Source organism: Quercus suber, unplaced genomic scaffold (assembly GCF_002906115.3).
Source record: "Quercus suber isolate HL8 unplaced genomic scaffold, Cork oak 2.0 scaffold_750, whole genome shotgun sequence".
Taxonomy (NCBI): Eukaryota; Viridiplantae; Streptophyta; class Magnoliopsida; order Fagales; family Fagaceae; genus Quercus; species Quercus suber.
Window position 1 is genome coordinate 65271 of NW_027070186.1, and position 18821 is coordinate 84091.

Below are 18821 nucleotides of genomic sequence, written 5' to 3' on the forward strand. Positions count from 1 at the left end.
ATTTGTGTGGGCCCAAGTTGGGCAATAATATGAGAAATATTTGTGAAGGCCCAAAATAATTTATGGGGCTTGTATGAGTATTTTTGGTAAGTGGACAAATGAAATTAGGATATGAAAAATTGTACCTCAACGTGTATGCAAAATAATCCTATCAACATTCCATCACTACTCTCAAGGGTGTTAGTGGGATGGTTATTTTTGCACATATGTATCTGATTTATTAGATATTGATATAGCTAACATAATATCATTTGATATTAAATACTATTTTTTAGCTCATTTGCTAGAAAACTCAACCCTTTAAGGAGCCCTACTATTAACCATCAATACCATGGTTGTGAAATTTGAGGGGGTGTTTGGTTGTGTTGTTTAAATAACAGTTTTTGTTATTTGAATAACACAATACGTATTTCCACAATACTTTTTCATCTACACGTATTTCCATAACACTTAAACAATGTTACTAGAACAAGATAATTTTTTTTCAAAATAATCAAATCCTTCAAACAATTTCATTAGTTAGCAAGGTTTTGAAACTATTTAGCAATCTAACAAATCGAGTCCCTGAGACTCAATTTTGTTCTTTGAAATCAAGCAAGGAGGAGTCGAGTTTCAATTGGAAATCAATTGTCTCACACTCGAGTTTCATACTCGAGAGTGAAGCATTCGAGTTCCATAGCAGAAACATGAACCCAGAGCAAGGCAAAAACCCACACCCCTCTGATTTGATCTTCAGCAAAAATAACAAACCTAAACCCAAATCTCCCTACAATAGCAAACCCACACCCTTTGATCTTCAGCAAAAACGACAAACCCAAACCCAGGCGAATCTAAAGGGACACCGTATTTCTTGTTTGGTTTCCTCCATCTCACTGTTTTTCTTGTGTGGGTCTTTCAATTTGGTTTCCTCCATCTTTATGTTTTCTTGTTCTTTGGTTTTATGAAGTTTGTAGCTTGGCAAGGAAATCGAGTCGTGAAGACTCGAGTTCCATAGAACTCGACCTCTTCACACTCAATTTAGCACAACAAAATTGAGTTCTTTGCACTCGATTTGTTAGATAGTTAAATAGTTTCAAAATCTTGCTAACTAATGAAATTGTCCGACGGATTTGGTTATTTTGAAAAAATTCCAAAACAACGTTACCAAACAGGTCCCGAATGTCTTTACCCTTGTCTCCTTTGTTGTTAAAATTCTTTTAGAAGAGTTTATTTTGATACAATCGCTTATCATTAGTCTTTTTTCATCATTCCACTTCGGTAAAATTCCATTTTTGTGCCATAACATTCTCTTTCCTCAAACAAAATGATCATGTAATAAAAAACATAATTATTATGTTTATAGTTCTTTCTCTAAAATATGGCCTTTCTCTCAACGGGAATCATTTACATTTATTTATTTTTTTTTAAAAAAAATTAATAGGATTAAATTAATATATTTGTATAAAAATTAGAAATTAGAAATGGAAGGATCCATATAAACCAATTATCCATGCATTCCCTCAATTTTCTGGCTTCCTTTTCAAGAGTTCAACTACGTCCACATAATCATAAAAATTATTACAAGACAAATTATATGAGGACAAATCATAACAGAAAAATCGAGCTTAAAAAATGGCTTCAAAAAGTTGCTTGTTCCAATAATCAGAAGTCGTGTACAATCAAATAAGTACACTGAGTGCCTGAAGGTGTTGCTTTTTTCCCTACACTAAACTACCAGAAGTTAGTTTCTAAATTGCACTTTGAGAGGAGCATCCAATGTACTACACCATCTAACAATTCCAATTACTTCTGTTTTAGCCAGTTGTCTGAAGCTGCATAGTTATTCAGCATTTAAGGAAAACAAATGGTAAGTACAAAAAATGTGCAACAGATAGAAATTATTTAAAAAAAAAAAAAAAAATTCTTTCAGATTTTTTAGGTGAAAAAACCATACCTGTGAGATACAAAGTGATAATTACAGAAACTACAATGGTAAGTGTGGATGGCTTTTCATGAACACCAGCTGAGGTTGACCTGTAGTAAGAATACAAATAGCTTAAGAAAACAAGTTCAATAAATGGAAATAGTAATAAAAGAATGACATCACAAGTACATATGCCACTACGAAACCAAGCTACAAAGATTGATTCTTTGATTAAGTGGTCAAGCAGATTATTATTTTTTTTTTTTTAATGAAAATCATGAGTAATAAAAGTCATGAGTAAATAATGACTAAATTGTTAGACTTTTCTTAATCATTGATAGAATGATCCCTTAGAATATAGTAATGTTTCAAATCAAATGCCACAAAAGCAATATGGACACAGTAACTGCTAAGTAAACAGAAAATTTATTTATGAACAAAATAAAATATCAGCGTCTTCCATGACTTCACAAAACAATAGTAAGTGAAGAAATAAACCATAACAAAAGAAATTAAGCCAAGGAACCATACAAAAGGAACGGGCAGGATAACATAAATAATCCTTTTTTTTTCTTTGCCTATAATATGAATTAAAAGTTAAGACATGAGTACTTAATAGAATTTACCACGACACTAGCTCCTTAACAGACTCAGTTGTGACTCCAAACCCAAACGGGAAAAGTGGATCATAGTGAGAATCCTGGAAATTCATTGGCAGTTGATCTAGAGTTCTAAACCATGTTCTAGGAAGCTTTCCACTGAATCCATAGTCACCATAAAGGACATCAGTCACACCTTGGCCCTCAGTTCCTGGTAACCATGCAGCCACCAGGGCATGAATTGATGAAAGATATGGTTCGATCACAATAGGTCTGCCAGAAATGATGACAACCACACACTTGACAGCCTCACAAACATTCTTAATGATGCTTGGTCCAGGATCCACCATAGTGAGAGTCATGCTGTCCCCTAACGTCTCGGAATAAGGGTGCTCACCAACAACAACAATGGCATATGCGAAGTTGTTGGACTTGACAAAGTCACTATCAGGATTTTCACGGTAGACAACTTCTGTGCTTGGGTCAACTGTCGAAGTTACAGCACCAAGGATAGTGGTTCCTACTCAGCAAAAGAAAATCCATCAATTTTATTACTAAATAGTTACCAGTTTTCATTATTCACATGGGAAATGACTGCTACTGTACAAAACTAATCAGGGTGAATTAGAAATAGGAAAGCCAACCATAAAGCTGTAGCTTCTACCCTTGTCTAGACAACACATGCTTATTTGAAGCCTACTAAACACAAATCTGCTCAAGAACCTTCAAGCAATGGGCAAAAAATTCCCATGATGGTAGATTAATCCCAAAGTCACTAAAGACAAATTTATACCAAGGAATTTCCAGACCATCCAGTGTATTTCATCAAACTATGTAGCCAAGTTTTAATAAATTATCTGCAAAATATTCACTTGCATCCCAATGTCACCATATAATTCCGAGTTATTGAAAATTTTCAGAAGGGAACACTCATTTTCAAATATTTTCCAACCTAAATGGATTATCCCTACTTATTAGCAATACCTACCAGCCAAATTTCCAATATTGACACACTCAACAACTAGTAACTGGATCTTATATTGCATTGTTGTCCAAGTGATAGATGATAATGGTACTTAATGCATATTTGGTTCATGCAAAAGAACATACCCCTTGTATAGTTGTTACCACTAAATCCTTCCCATTCGATTGTCCAACCACCACATTGATAACCCAAATTGTCGGCATGAGTACCAGAAACTAAGATCTTTGGAGCCTTCTTGGATAGTGGTAATATTGGATTTGTTTTATTTTCCCCATTCTTCAGTAGCACTAGTGATTTCCTCACAGCTTCTCTTGCCAAGTCTCTGTGTGCCTAGTCAAGTAACAGGAAATTCATTTGCTCATAGCTGTTAATTTTTTATTTGCACTAGATTACCAAGCATATTTACAATATTGAGAAGGAGAGGCAAAGGAAGTCAGGAAACCACATTTTAGCCATAAAGAATCTCAGAAAAATTATAAAAACTATTTTCGCATGGGATTTTAATAAGATACAAATGTTTATCCCATCTAATTTAACCAACTACAATTGCAAGCCTAAATAGCAAGAGCAACTGGAAATACTTATAAGTTGACAGACAGACAAATTCAAAAGCCAGGAACAAACTGACTGACCTGGCTACCAAGTTCATTGACTAGGCTGAAATCAGCCAGGGGATTCTCAAAGATACCCATGGTGAACTTTACTAGCAAAATCCTTGCCACAGCATCGTCAATGCGATCCATTGGGATGAAATTGTTCTTGACCAGGTAGGTAAGATCATCAATGAAATCAGTATAGTTGAAAGGGACCATTACCTGTTAAACATGAGAACCAAGCCTCTGAGTTAATTAAATAGTTTCATCTAGATTGGCATTTTTGTATGGAATACAGTACAACAGAAATGTAGTTTCTTGTTCATTAGTTAATGAGATTTGTCCCAAAAGATCGCCACTGACCATGTCAATGCCAGCTTGAATTGCAGCTTGGACAGAGTATGTGTAGTTTGAATGCGGTGGTGAGGTAATCCTATCAACACCCTCCCAATCTGAGATAACAAAGCCCTGACAGTTAATAAAACACTAATTGTAGTTAGCATGAGACACATGAAAAGAGATACCTACCATGGGAACAATAAACAGTAACAACAACAACAATAAAATATTTTAAGCCTCATTTTGAAGCAAGATGTAAAGCAAGGGTAAGTAGAATATAATATGAATCTAGTAAAAATAAAAACATAATTTGTAGTGTAGATTGATGATTGAAAACAATGAAAAAGTGACTGCTTGTGTAAATAAAAATCATTCTTTAAGGATTTTATACCTAGAAATTTAAAGAAACCTTAACATCCTTTCATTGATGAAGTGTTGGATGGTCAAAATAACTTTTCAGAAAAAGAATGCAGCCAGAAGAAAATTGTTGACATTTGTTTTGGTGGGGGGGGTGGGGGGGAGAATACTATAAAAAATATAAAATGCAAGCATATGAGAGAAACTCCATGTAGTACAAGATCAATGACTTGAGGAGTACATAAGTGATATGCTTAAGTAAACAAATTAAGGGTCTGGAGGTAGTCTTTACAGAATGTTGATATATGTTCTAATGAAAAATGATATGAATCTTAAGAATTTAACAAAAGACGTGACTCTAGCTAGTGCCAGATTTTGAAAGAGATTTGTGTAGCCTGCTGCAACTATTAAGTGTACTTCTGCGTTTAATGCCACCATGAAATGGAACAATCAAGAATAGCATAGCTCACAATATAACTTGCAAGTTTTATATAATGAAAGAAAACATTTTTTTTTATTGATTAAAACATGTAAGCAGGCAATATCTCAGTTCTGTGTCTGCCTAATTCTTTGTGCATAAATACGGAGATGCAATCAGGCTATTGATCTTCGGTGTCCATCTGATTACATTGTTAACAACTATAGAAAAACAACAATTAGCTTGGAAATATAAAAAAGAACATTAACCTTAAACTTAAGAGTGCCTTTCAAGAAGTTAGTAACTAGTTCATGGTTTGCATGCATCTTTACTCCATTCCAGCTGGAATAGGAAACCATGACTGTAGATACACCCTTGAATATGGCATCAGAATAGGCAGGCATGTGAATGCTGAGCAACCCGTGCCGGTCAATCACGGTGTTATTCTCATTGATGCCCTTGGTTGTCCCACCATCTCCCACAAAATGCTTTGCGCATGCTGCCACCTTTGTCCTGCAGGAAATTTATAAATTAAATCAAGTAAATAGTTAACAATTAAATTAATAAAAAATATTTATTACACATATATCAATCTAGGAACTTTTTATTTTTTGGGCTTGAATCCTGGAAAGTATGGAGTATGGCATTTTAGCTATGGAGATACTGTCCCTTCAATTAATAATTAAAGAATCATGAGAAAGGTAGGCATAGGGTAAATCAAATTATCCATAATGCCATAAGGTTCATACTTCCCACCAACATATGGAACTCCGTTCCGAGAATTAGAAGGAATCTCCCCTTGTAATCCAGGTATAATTTCTGTCATCTCTTGCACAATTTGGGGATCCTCACTGTAGCTTTCATAACACCGTCCCCACCTTGGATCTCTACAGACCTGGAGAAAAGATTTCAGGCAAATTTCAAAGTTATATAACAAAACACATATAAGGCAATCATTTTGCAGCTTCAAATATGTAGCACACTATCTAAAACATTATGATTTTATTTAGGACTCTGCAGTATATCTTTTACCGCAATGCATGGAGCAAACACATAAGGAATCCCTGTAGCTCTGACTTCAAGTGCAGTTGCTTCACCAATCCTCCGCACCAGTTCAGGGTCCCTATGCATTAAAAGATTATTTCAACATAGGGATACATATGTAGTTCAGTATCTTCCCAGTCAATGCACATTAAATCATGTTAAATGAGTTCCATGTTATATTACACCTCAACTCTTTGCATCAACATAATGCAGACCTATTCAAAAGGAATGTAACTTTAACAGGATTTAGTTGAATTGATAAATTTACTAGGCATTCCTTGTGTAACCAATGCCTTATTGAATGTGTTCCAAACTAGATGCCAAAAGAATTTCATATATCTACTTGCCTCGTAGCTCCAAGACCAATGTTATGAGGAAATATTGTAGCATTATAGACATTATTGTGTCCATGAACAGCATCAATACCATAGATCATTGGAATGCCCAAACGAGTGGACATAGACCCTTTCTGAAATCCGTTAATCATATTTACCCAATCCTCTGCACTAGCCTGTGGAAGTGGTGCACTTCCACCACCACTCAATACACTACCTGCAAAAAAAGCCATACGTCAGTCCACCCTCTCTTATATGAATTTATCTTTATTATCTTTGGTATCCCAGTATTTCAATATTAAAGTGTTTTTAATTGTAAATTTTCTTGGACCCATATTGGCAATACATCTTTCTGTTTCAGTTTATCTCTAATGAAGAATGGAAGAACAGACCAATTTTTACATTATAAGTAAAACAAAGTCAATTTTCAAAAAAGTGTCAGGGCAAACTTACACATGGAACAAGGTTTGAGAGAGAGAGATAGAGGGGTAATTAAGTGAAGCGAAAAGCATAGAATCATCAACTAGTAGCTCAGAAAATTTAGTGTCCAAAGTTCAATACATACTTCTGTATTAAAGTCTGTACATAAATAGGAATTCCAGTATTCATATGCACTTATAATTTGATATTACAGTTCTGCATTATATGTATATAAAGCATCAAATAGAGTGTATAAGCAAATCAAAATTCGTCCATGAAGTTAAATCATCAAGGAATTTTCTTATGAACATCAAAATCTATAACTTCCAAAAAGTTAATAAAATAATATCAATCAATTTGATATCATTACCACCAGAGGGATTTCCACAGATTTTTCACTTCCTACTGTATGGGAACAGGTACAAATGAAATGATTTAACTTCAAAAAAAAAAAAAAAAAAATTCCACCTTTATGATTCAAAGTGTATCACACATTGTAGGACCATACAAACAAACGCTAAAATTGACCCATTAAAGATACAAATTCCACAAAGCACAAAGTGCGTTCATTGAAAACTAAACATGGAATGATGCCAAATGCGCATAGAGTAGAAGCTTTGATATGATTGATTTTTAGCAATGAAGTAAGTCATGGTGTTTAATATATATGGGGAAAGAATAAAATCAAGTAACTCACAAACAAACTTGAACAATGAGTTAAAGCTCAACTATGTGTTCGAAACAAAATTAAATAAACCAACAGTGAACTTTTAATGCTCTCGGCTTGGCATTCACAGCCATATTCCCACATTTTTTTCACTTCCAACTGTATGAGGACAAGAACAAATGAAATGATTAACTTCAAATCAAACAAACAAAAAAATGCCACCTTTATGATTCCAAGTGTAACACACAATGTAGGACCATAGAAACAAACACTAAAATTAACCCATTAAAGATTCAAATTCCACAAATCACAAAGTGGGTTCATCGAAAACTATACATGGATTGATACCAAATGCACATAAAATAGAAACATTGATATAAGTGAATTTTACCAATGAAGTAAGTCTTCATAACCTCAGCATTGGCCACACTCCTATCAATTTGAACCATCTGACCAATCTTCTCCTCCAGATTCATTCGACCCAGCAGGTCCTGTACCCGAACCGCCACGGGTTGGTTCGGGTCTTTGTACTTGATGGACTCAGTCTCTGCCATTGCAGCACTCCACCACCACCACCACATGCACACAACCCCCACTACTTGGACCAATATCCTAACCATCTTCTTTCTTCTTTCACTTGCTACCCCACACTAAAACAAAGAAGACCCAGTTACTTAAACTGTGAAAAAATGACCCCCAAATAAAAAAAATTCATACCTTTTTGTTTCTGTTTGGTTGCTAAGAAAATTTTGGGAAAAAGAAAGGAATTTTAAAACTTAAATACTTGTCTATAAAGGATTCTTTTTTATTTCTTTTCCTGGGTGCTATCCAAAGTCTCATAAAATAAGAAAAGCATCACACAGCTCAAAAGCACAAGATTCAGATTCACCATTTCCCTTAATTTGCTTTTGCTAACCTTTTTCTAAAAGCTTTCTCAGAGCCAAACGTACACCGTAGAAAACAGTCTCAGAAAGACCTACCAATTTTCAATCCCTGCTGCCGAGAGGTGAAGGCGGCATTAAAGACGAGAAGTGATAAGAGTTAAAAAGAGTAGAAGTCGGTTTCACTGTCACAACCTCCATAGTTCTCCACGTCGGTCTCCCCATATATGTGACGTGGGAGTGGGCCAAACGTGTGTTTTAGTCGTGCGGTCACTCACGGGTCGTGCTTCATAGTCAAAGTCCTTTTCAATTTTTTTTTGGCTGAGCATGGTCAAGAATCTTATGTGTTTATTTGATGATGATTGCTAGTTTTATTACAAAGCAAATTAAAATAATAGCTTTTTTTTTTTTATTATGAAGGTAAAATTTGAATTCTTAATCACATATTTAATTATAAGAACAAATTAGAAATTAATATTATAACCTTGGATAGGTTTGGTCGGATTTGGGTCCAACTAATGAAAAGGGTAACATTTACTAGCCTCATCTTACTAGCCTCATCACTAGCGCTTTGCATGTGTGATGAGGTTTTTTTTTTTTTTTTAGTGGTCCTATTTTGTAGAAAAAAAATTATGTTTTTTTTTATATATATATTTAAGTTTAATAATAACGTTTTTACTTAGGTTTATAATTGACATTATTTTGTTATACGCTAAAACAAATTATGTCAACAACTGGGGGAGAGCAGTGAAAAATATTGTCTTCCTGTACTTTTTTTTTTACTGAAGTAAACCTAATACTTTGTTTATTTCCATGTTTGTCCTGTCTTTGATAAAACTAATTAAAAACCCACCCATAGCTTCTGTCGCACACAACTACAAATTTCTGTACCACTTCAACCAATACCGAAGACATCGCCAAACTCCTAACCCTCAAATATTTCTTCTCTCTGCTGATTAATTAAATAGTGTTTGATTGATAGCCTAAATTATACACTTACTACTCAAATTGGTTGGGCATAAATAATGGTCAGCTCGTATCAACTTTACATGGTTTAGTACCAATGATAATGAACTGAAGCACTCTTTCGACTTTCAACTCTCAACCACTTTCTCAGGAATCTAAGAAATCGCATTAAAAAAATAACCCAACCCTTGGGCCTGGAAATAAAGCCCGATGGGCCTAGTTAATTGTTTGACCCTTCCCGATCCAATACATCATTATACCTTCTGATAAATGATAAATCTCTTTTTTTTTAGTGGATTATTTAGGAGATATGAATATTTCACTTTAAAGGTGGTCCAAGATCAATGAAAGTAGTGAATTACTCAAATTTATGAGAAAGTTTTCAACATATGACGTCTGCTTCTGATGATAGCTCTTTTATCATCAGACCAAGACACTAATTAGTTTTTGGTGTAGGCGGGGATTAAACCCTAAATCTCTTATACAACCATTAGAGATTTTACCAGTTGAGTTAACTGGAACTTACATGAATTACTCAAATTTAAGTTGTGCTAGATACTAGACATACACAGTCATGCGAAAATAGCTGAATAATACTTTTTTATAAACTATATTGTAATCTATTATTGTTTCGAAAATATGTAAGGATCTATCACTTTTTGGGTACTTGAATTTGGTGAAATCGAGTTTTCTATGGTACTTGAGTTCTATAACTCGAGTACTATGGAAAAAATCTTGAAAATTTTTTATGGTAGAACTCGAGTACTATAAAAATTTTCAAAATTTTTCAGGGTATATTTTTTCAAAAAACTCAAGGTTTTGGAACTCAAGTTTCACGACAAACTCAAGTTTCACAAATTCAAGCTTTAAAAATGTGGTAGATCCTTATATATTTTCAAAATAGTGGTTTGCTAATTTTTTTGCTAATAGTGGGCCATTTTCATCGTTAATGTTATCTATACTATTATTTAAAAGGTTTTTCCTGTTTAGATTCCTCATTTTTTTAGTTAAAAAATGCCCCTATACTCCTGAGTCCAAATCTTCTGTCCCAACTTTCCTGCTCCACTCCATGCTCCACAAATTAAAACTTGCCGCGTGTCTACTTATTTCATTAATGCTAATTTCTTGCCTTTTTCCTATTTTATTTTGCAAAAATAAATTATAAAAACAAAAAACGCTACAAATCAGATCTCTACCGACCACCACCACTAGCCCACTGTGACCACCACCTTTGTTGGTGCCGCTACAAAGTGTCAACAGTCATCCTCCATCCTGCCGACACTATGCTAGTGAGTGACTACCGCTTGTCCACACTATGCCAACCAGTAAAAACCCAATAAGTCAGATCTCCATTGGCCATCACCACTAGCCCACCACCACCACCTTTGCTAGCACCACTACAGAGGCCATCCACCACCGCCTGTCACACTACGCTGGCCAGTAACCAAAAATAAATATTTTATTAAAAAAAAAAAACCATCAATGCTACATTATGATTTCGATTCTTTATTGGGTTGCAAGCGATGCACTTATACGAAATGATAAGGAAAAAATATATCACCTAGTGCCCATTATCTACATGGCAGATTTATGAAAAACAAAAAATAATGGGCACTCTGTTTATTGGCTCATCGTTTAGTTTTTGATGTCTTTAAAATCAAGCTTGGAACAATCACAATGAAATGGCAATGTGGCATTCATGGTGTGCTAGTGGTGATGTCTAGGCGAGATCTGACTGGCGGTGGAAAATGTTCGTTGAAACTTTGTAGCGGCACCGGCGTAGATGGTGGTCGCAGTGGGTTAGTGGTGGTGGCTGGTGGAGATCTGATTTGTAGTGTTTTTTGTTTTTATAATTTATTTTTGCAAAATAATAGGAAAAAGGCAAGAAATTAGCATTAATGAAATAAGTAGACATGTGGTAAGTTTTAATTTGTTGAGCATGGAGTGGAGCAGGAAAGTTGGGACAGAAGATTTGGACTTCTATTCCTTTATGTTTAAATAGAGACAAAACTAAAAGATAATCCAGTAAAAATGCAACTCTAACTACCACTAAAATATTGTCTAAAAATAAGACCACTCTCTTATTAATTTTCAAATTGATTTATTCACTTATAAATTAGATTTTCAAAATAAAACTNTCTCTCTCTCTCTCTCTCTCTCTCTATATATATATATATATATATATCAAAAGGTCCGGATGAATGAGAAAAGAAAAGAAAAGAGTAATGCTTTAATAAGCCAACCTTAAACTTAAATGAAATATGAGTTTTAATTAGTTCAATTGGTAAAAAAATAATTTGTCAATATATGGTTCAAACTCCACCTTAACATTTTTTTCTTGTCATAAGAAAATACTTTTATTTTCCAAGTAATGCTAATGGCAACATTTTATATAATTTATTTTTTACAATTGTTAATAAGAGAGAGAGAGAGAGAGAGAGAGAGAGAGAGAGAGAGAGAGAGAGGTTTAAGAATTTTAAAATGGGTTTGAGTTGGATAGGAATTTTTCCAAGGTCGCACACTTTTTCACACATTTTGGCACAACATGCAAATTTGTCAATGTATGATTAAATTATATCACTCACATATGAAAACCACCACTGTTATTTGTGAAAAAATAATCCAATTATCATTTGACATGTGTATTAGTTGTGACAAAGTGTGTGCAAGAGCGTATGCACTTTAACACAACTTGCATATTAGTTAATGTGTGATTAAATTATATCACTCACATATATAAACCACTACTGGTATTTGAGAAAATTAATCCAATTATTAGTTGACATGTTTATTATTGTTTGAAAAGAGTTTGTATTTTATACCTCATATATTCATATCCAATCTGATTATGCAATTAAAATTAATAAAATACTCCCTTTTGATTATTTAATTTTCACCAAAAAAAAAAAAAAAAAGAAGTAGGGTTTCTACCACAAAAATACATGTGCTACTCTTTTTCTCTTAAAAATTTTGTAAAAAAAAACAATGGATTGGCAAAGGACAAAATATATAAATGCTTTATATTCCTTCACTCTTGTGTTTTTTTTTTTACTAAAGAATGTCTCTTATGACTCTCTCAAAATATGTAAATTAGTAAATGTAATACTCACATATGTGTAGAACCCACACATACTGTGAGTCCCACGTACTATGAAAGAGATGTCTTATAAAATCACCTTATAATATAATTTTTCATTTTCATGAGGGATAATTGGATAAGTTGTGCTTTGCCAAATTGTGTATAATAGTTTTATTTATTTATTTTTTTGTTTCAGTTAGAATTCGAGGCTTGGCACACCATTTTTTTTTTAATAGGAAACTTGAAACGTTGAAGTTGCCAAAGAAGTTTTTTGGTCTAAAAAGTAGAAAACTGTTCTTAAAATTGAAGTTACTAATAAAACTTACCCTAAGCCTTTTTATATCTTTGTTTCCTATACCACCCATTGGACACTACCTATGGTAAGACAAATGAATAAATTTAGGATACATTTGGTTTTATATATATATATATATATTTTTTATTATTATTATTATTATTTTTTTTTTTTGAGAACAAGGTAAGGAAAGTTTTATTAAAAAATTAAGACAAATCGGATTGGAACACACACATATATGTATGTATATATATATATATATATATGATGACTTTTGTTTTTAGGGAATATTAGGATGAATCTGGGATGAAATTTCTAAATTGTAATGGGTTTGGTACGTAAAATGAGAGCCTTTGAGTTTGCTAACATATAGTTAATTCTTTCTTAAACCACTCACTATCATTCTTAACTTATTAAAAGAGGTTCTATACATTTTTTTTTTAAATTTTTTATAATAGGTTTTATTAATGTTCCACTTTTTCAAAATAATAATTAATAAAAAAAAACTTAAATAAGTCAGAATCTACCAGGCCGATACTAAAATAGCAACAACTAAACAATAATAGCTTAGCAAAAATACATATCTTGTGTGGACGAGGATCCCTAATCTCATTTAAGTAGGTTGCTAAGATGATTTCTAAGGATGCACCTCAGACCTTGGGATGAGCACTGGACAACCACAAGATGAACACTCGTTGACCTTGGGACAAGCAGTAACCATAGGAGGCTCATAAAACTAAAATATCATAGAGGAAGAAAGTAGATTTGGCACGAGTTACAAGGATGGTGAAAGGGAAAGGGTGTGGAAGGTATCCCCTCCACATTAAATGCAAGACAACTACTCATCTAGCCGCATTAATGAGAAAATGACCATAAACAATGATGGCACAACTCAAATTGTAAGGCAAAAGCTTACTAATATGTTCTGGATGAGACAGAAGTGTTAGGAATGGAATCTCAGCCCTCCAAGTGTAGGATTAAGATAATCTATATGTAAATATAAAAGGTGTAGGGCCTTTTTTTACCGAGTTGGGCTAGGCTGCTCCTTTATGGTTGTAGGCCTAAGTGTTCTAGGTTGCGGGAGTCGAGATTGGTCCAATTGGAACTCAACTTGGTCGGCTTGTGCACAAGCTAGGCCTCGTCTGCCAGGGAGCGCTTGCGGCAGGCAGTGCTGTTTCAGAGAAGCTATCGGTGCATGCACTAACACTTGCTCTTTTCGCTCCTTTCTAGTCTTTTCTTCGTGATTTTTACAACGGTAGTTTTTTGTATTATGCTCCTCTGTTTTTCTAAATATGTTACAGAGTCTTTCCTTTATGTTGTGTTGTATTGCCCTTTTGTCATTGTTGTTCCAGTACACGGCAGAGGCTTCCTTTTTATAATGCCTGCCGTGACCAGATTTTACTATTCTACCCCCTAACCACCTTTGTCTGGTGTGGGCGTACTTGCCGACCATCACTGTTCTGTCAACGAGTTCCCCTGTTACAGACAAAGACAACTATTTTGTCTGTTAGTCTGCCGTGGCACCTCTTCCTGCCGCGGTGATGTTTCTCTCTCTATCCCTCATGGCATGCACCTATTGGTTCCAACTCAGCCTTACCTCTTTTGGGTGGTATGTCATCCCAGGAGGACGTATCCCCCAAAAGAGCTTGAGCAGGAACCTCAAGATAGGTCTCCCCCTTCTCCCCACCTCTAAACCATGCCCTCTTACCTCTGACCCACGACCCCACCACGTCCTGTATTGGCTGGGTACAGGCTAGTGGTGCCTAGGCCTTGCGCATGCATATCTCTGAAATCTGCCTGCTGTTCATGCATTTGCCGTGGACTAGAGACTTTGCTTGTATTGCCTGCCGTCCGTTTCTGGATTCCCACGAGCTACTACTCTGATTTCTCGCTCCCATAGGGTCTGGGCTTTACCGAGTACTGGGCTTTGTATTCTCTTCAACCTAATTCTTTAATTGCCTTGGCTTCCCACCTTGTTACTCGGCTTTTCCTGTCGCGGCGATTTGTTCCTACTGGGCCTCTTTTCAAGCCAGCCGTTCCTTTCTTTCCCCTAGTGGCTTAATATGGCCACTGGTGTTCTCGCTTGGGGGCTCTAGTGTCCCTTTCTTTTCACTTGGGCCTATCCGGCCCAATTACTTCCTTTGGACTTCCTTGGTCCATTTACTAACTTCGCATCCTATGGGCATTTACTAACTTCGCATCCTATGGGCATTTACTAACTCAATTGGGCTTCCCTGGCCCAATTTCCTCATTCTTGTTCTTGGGGTTCATGGGTTCGCCATTATCCCCTACTTTCTTTGTTTACATTACTTTGGGTCTGTCGCAGCCTATTCTCACTTTTCCATACCACATAGTGCCCATGGGTGCTTTTTTCTCTCTTTCCGGGCCTTTTAGGCCCACTTACTTCTTCAAGACCCATTTATTTATATTAAGGGCCTGTGATTCATTATTCCTGCCACTTGAGCCTAATGGTTTTTCTTAGCCTGCCGCTTATCTGCTGCCTATATTTCTGAGTTGGGCTGCCTTCTGCCTATTTCAAAAATGACCCTCAACATTTAGCCCCTTGAACATATGGAGCGTTTCTGCGGTCCGTATGTGAATAAAAGACCTTTCTGTCCCCCTTTTTTTATTTCTCTTCTTTCTTTTCCTTCGCGGGCTTTTTTTTTTTTTTTTTTACTGTGGGCCCCTTCATATATACATATATTTCTTTTCCTGCCATGAACAGTGGTGACTCTTCAATTTTCCCAGAATGACAGTTATCCTAAGACATAACTGCCGCTTCATTAATTTCATTCTTCTTCCGATGGCTGACCAGTCGCCTTCCTTCAGGCCGGTATTAATGACTCAGGTATTTAAGAAGAGAGTCTCTTCGAAAATCAAACACAAATACCTTCTTTTCCAAAACATTGTGTCCGTCCCTCTTCCTTTACCGTCTTCTCTTCTTCGCACACCCATACCTCTTTTACTTCGCTCGAACCATCGCACAATGGCGCCGGTGAAAAGTCAGAGTTCTTCTTGCCACAAAGGGAAAGAGAAAGTTCTCGATCCTCCCGCCAGACAAGAAATGGGTGAGGAGGCCATGTACTCCGAATCTGATCATTTCGATGAAGAAGACGCGCCGTGCGACCCAGACAGCAATTGCACCCCTTTGATCGATCCCTCATATAACGCCTATCCACACTTCCCCGAGGTTTCTGGCGATTATGTGCCGTCGCTGCTAGCCCGCGTGTGGCTCATCATGTGTAGACAGAACCCCAATATTTCTTGGGCTCCGATGTCTTCTTCCATTTCCGATTTGGTCATCCGTTAGGGAGGCTCTCTTCTCGTGCCGATTCATTTCGAGTTTGGGTCAGGCACGGCCTTGGGTTGGAAGGAGTGGGTTGACCGAGAACTATCCAATACGGCTTTTATGGGTTTGCTACAGCGGGCCGGCATTCTGAAGGCCATCGTTTTATCCCGGAGTCTTTCTAATTTTCGAGACCTTTATAACCTTCGTCACTTGGTCCGCCGATGGTGCGCCACCACCCATACATTCTTCTTTTCCTACTACGAACTGACCGTGACTCTTGAAGATATGGCCAACCAACTACTCCTGCCGATCCTTGGTGATACGGATCCTGACACTATAGAGCTTTCTTCGGAGGAAGAAGCCATTGAGGCTGAGTTGAGAATGAGGATGGCTGGGAATGCCAAATTATCATACTGGGTCAGTTCTTCCTCTAAGTTTTCTGCCGCCGCCCACTGTGCAGCCTTTGTTGCCTTTTGGCTTTGCAAGTTCGTTTTTAGTTTGCACCCCCATTACGCCGTCAAGCCTTTGTATTTTCGTTTGGCTATTAAAATAGCCACTGGAGTGAGTCTGCCGCTAGCCCCCATGTTCTTGGGGCATTTGTATGTTCAACTGGACATCCTGCAGAGTGATGAGAGCTAGGCGAGCTCTTGCCGCATTGTCACTTCCTCTGTTCATAGTACCATCCTGCAGCAATTGTTGTTCGAGCGCAGTGCCCAATACGTGAAATGTAGGCCCGTTCGTTTCGCGAAGGAGAAGTACCAATTATGTCCGCAAGTGATCACTAACTTCTGCGGCAGGTTTGAATCCGATTTCCCTTTGGCTTTTCATTGGTCTAGTCTAAAGCCCCTCGATCACTTAGTCATTAAGTCTTTTGATAGTGGTATTGATTTTTCTTGGAGAGCTTATAGAAACTTAGGTAAGGGTTATACATGTGTTGATTCTGCCATGGGTTCGTTCACTGATACTGTTGGGACCACCACCCCTTTGGCTGGTTTTGATGAGTTGGGGATCACTTATTTGGCAGCTACCAATGCTGGGTGGCTACCATACTTGGTCGATGAGGGTATTAGATTTGTTCACTACCCTGCCAACTGAGTGAGGAGGCAGTTTAGGCTGGACCAGGATATCCCTGATGACCTTTCTTATCTCATGGAATCCCTTACTTCAGTTCGGCCTTTCCTGCGGTAGACTACTTTTGACTTTTGGAGAGAGCGCTTTAGCGTGGTTACCGTTCCTGGCTCACTGAGAGAGGGATTTTGCACTCTTGCCATGCATGGCTATTAGCAGGCAGTGATGACCTTGTTTGGGCAAGAGTTGGTAGGTAGTCCTGGTTTTTCCCCCATCCTTCCTAACGGACTAAGCATGCTTGTCTCTTCCAACCCTAAGTTGCTTCTGCCTTCCAGATCAATTTTAGCTTATGCCAGGAAACAGAGTCGTTCTGCCATCTTTGAGTGGGACGATGAGAAGAAAGGATGGTGTTGGCTCTCGAATGATTTTCCCTCTGGTTGGGAGAAGAAAGTTAAAGTAACCAATATTCCAACGGCAACCAAGAAGACTCCTGCCAAGCACAAGTCCGCAAGCAAGCCCAAGTCTATTGCTGCGCAGCCAGCCACAGGTGCTCCCCCTTCTAGCAGGACACGGGGCAGCAAGAGGAAAACAACTCCCCATCCTATGTCTACCTCTGAGCGAAGGGTACGTTATGTTAGAAAAATTTTTCATTGTCTTCTGTGTTTTGACTTTAACTGATGACCCATGCCGTGCCTACCGTTTTCTTTCTTTAACACTGCCTCTTGTCCCCCATTTTCTTTGTAGTCTAAGCATAAAAAGGATATGTCGGCCACTCATCCCATCGAGCTTGACGAGCCTGTATTTGAGGTAATTTCCACTATCTTCCTTTCTCTTTTTTTTTTTCTTATACACACATTTCACCTGCCACGTGTTCTTCACTTGTCTTGATCAGCCTTAGGTTCTTTTATTTTTTACCATTTGTGTATATATATGCATTTCCTTTTCCTTTTGTCTTCCAGGATCATCCTGAGCCCCTTTCCATTTATCATCCCCCAACCAAGGAGATGCCTGCCTCCATGGGCACACTCGTGGTGGGTTCTTTTGATGGGGCTGGTGAAGCTTTCCAGACGTCCATTACTTCTGCTGCCACACATGGGATTCCTGCGGAGGTTCCTAGCCCTTCCACTAGATCGGTACCCAAAGAAGAGGGTACTCACACTGAGGGGGTTAGAGAAGCCACTCCATTTCCGGTCAAGATGCTTACTCCAAAGGAAGCTGTTCCTCCCGCCATAACTCAGATTGAGGCTGTTCCACCCATTAGTCCTCTTGTAATTTCTACCAGTGACCCTTTTGCGACTCTGTTTCAGTCTGCGAAGGACGGTTCTTCCCTGGTGGTTACTCCTTCTTCTATTCCTAGTTCGGCCACTTGCGGGCTCGATGTTGATTTGTCTTCCGAGGAGTCTGAGGATATTCTTGAGGATCTTGGCAATGAGCCCGTCCTGCCGAGGAGGATTTTTTAGTCCGAGGAAGAAGAGGGTGCTCCACCCGAGGCTGGGTTCACGGGTATTTCCTTTCCCCCTCTAAGTCCACTTTTCCTTCTTTATTCTTGCCGGGCTCACTCTTCTCTTTTTTTTTTTTTTTTT

At 37.2% G+C, this 18821-nt stretch overlaps 1 protein-coding gene across 4 annotated transcripts in view; it reads right to left on the reverse strand.

Annotated features, from left to right (window-relative positions):
- Nucleotides 1-1475: 1475 nt before the first annotated feature.
- Nucleotides 1476-18821, reverse strand: part of LOC111996304 (uncharacterized) — a 67419-nt gene continuing 50073 nt past the window's right edge. Inside the window, exons 2-13 of one of the 4 annotated variants that reach the window (XM_065766833.1) lie at nt 8577-8633; nt 8052-8310; nt 6586-6790; nt 6227-6317; nt 5944-6089; nt 5464-5707; nt 4444-4548; nt 4120-4302; nt 3613-3817; nt 2530-3022; nt 1934-2013; nt 1476-1811 (exon numbers count right to left, since the gene is read on the reverse strand). In XM_065766833.1, the coding sequence (XP_065622905.1) occupies nt 1783-1811; nt 1934-2013; nt 2530-3022; nt 3613-3817; nt 4120-4302; nt 4444-4548; nt 5464-5707; nt 5944-6089; nt 6227-6317; nt 6586-6790; nt 8052-8280 (2010 nt within the window). In that variant the 5' untranslated portion in view covers nt 8281-8310; nt 8577-8633 and the 3' untranslated portion in view covers nt 1476-1782. Of the gene's footprint in view, nt 1812-1933; nt 2014-2529; nt 3023-3612; nt 3818-4119; nt 4303-4443; nt 4549-5463; nt 5708-5943; nt 6090-6226; nt 6318-6585; nt 6791-8051; nt 8311-8377; nt 8531-8576; nt 8772-18821 lie in introns of those variants that run through there. The other 3 variants (XM_024028261.2, XM_024028260.2, XM_065766834.1) reach the window with 3 other exon arrangements.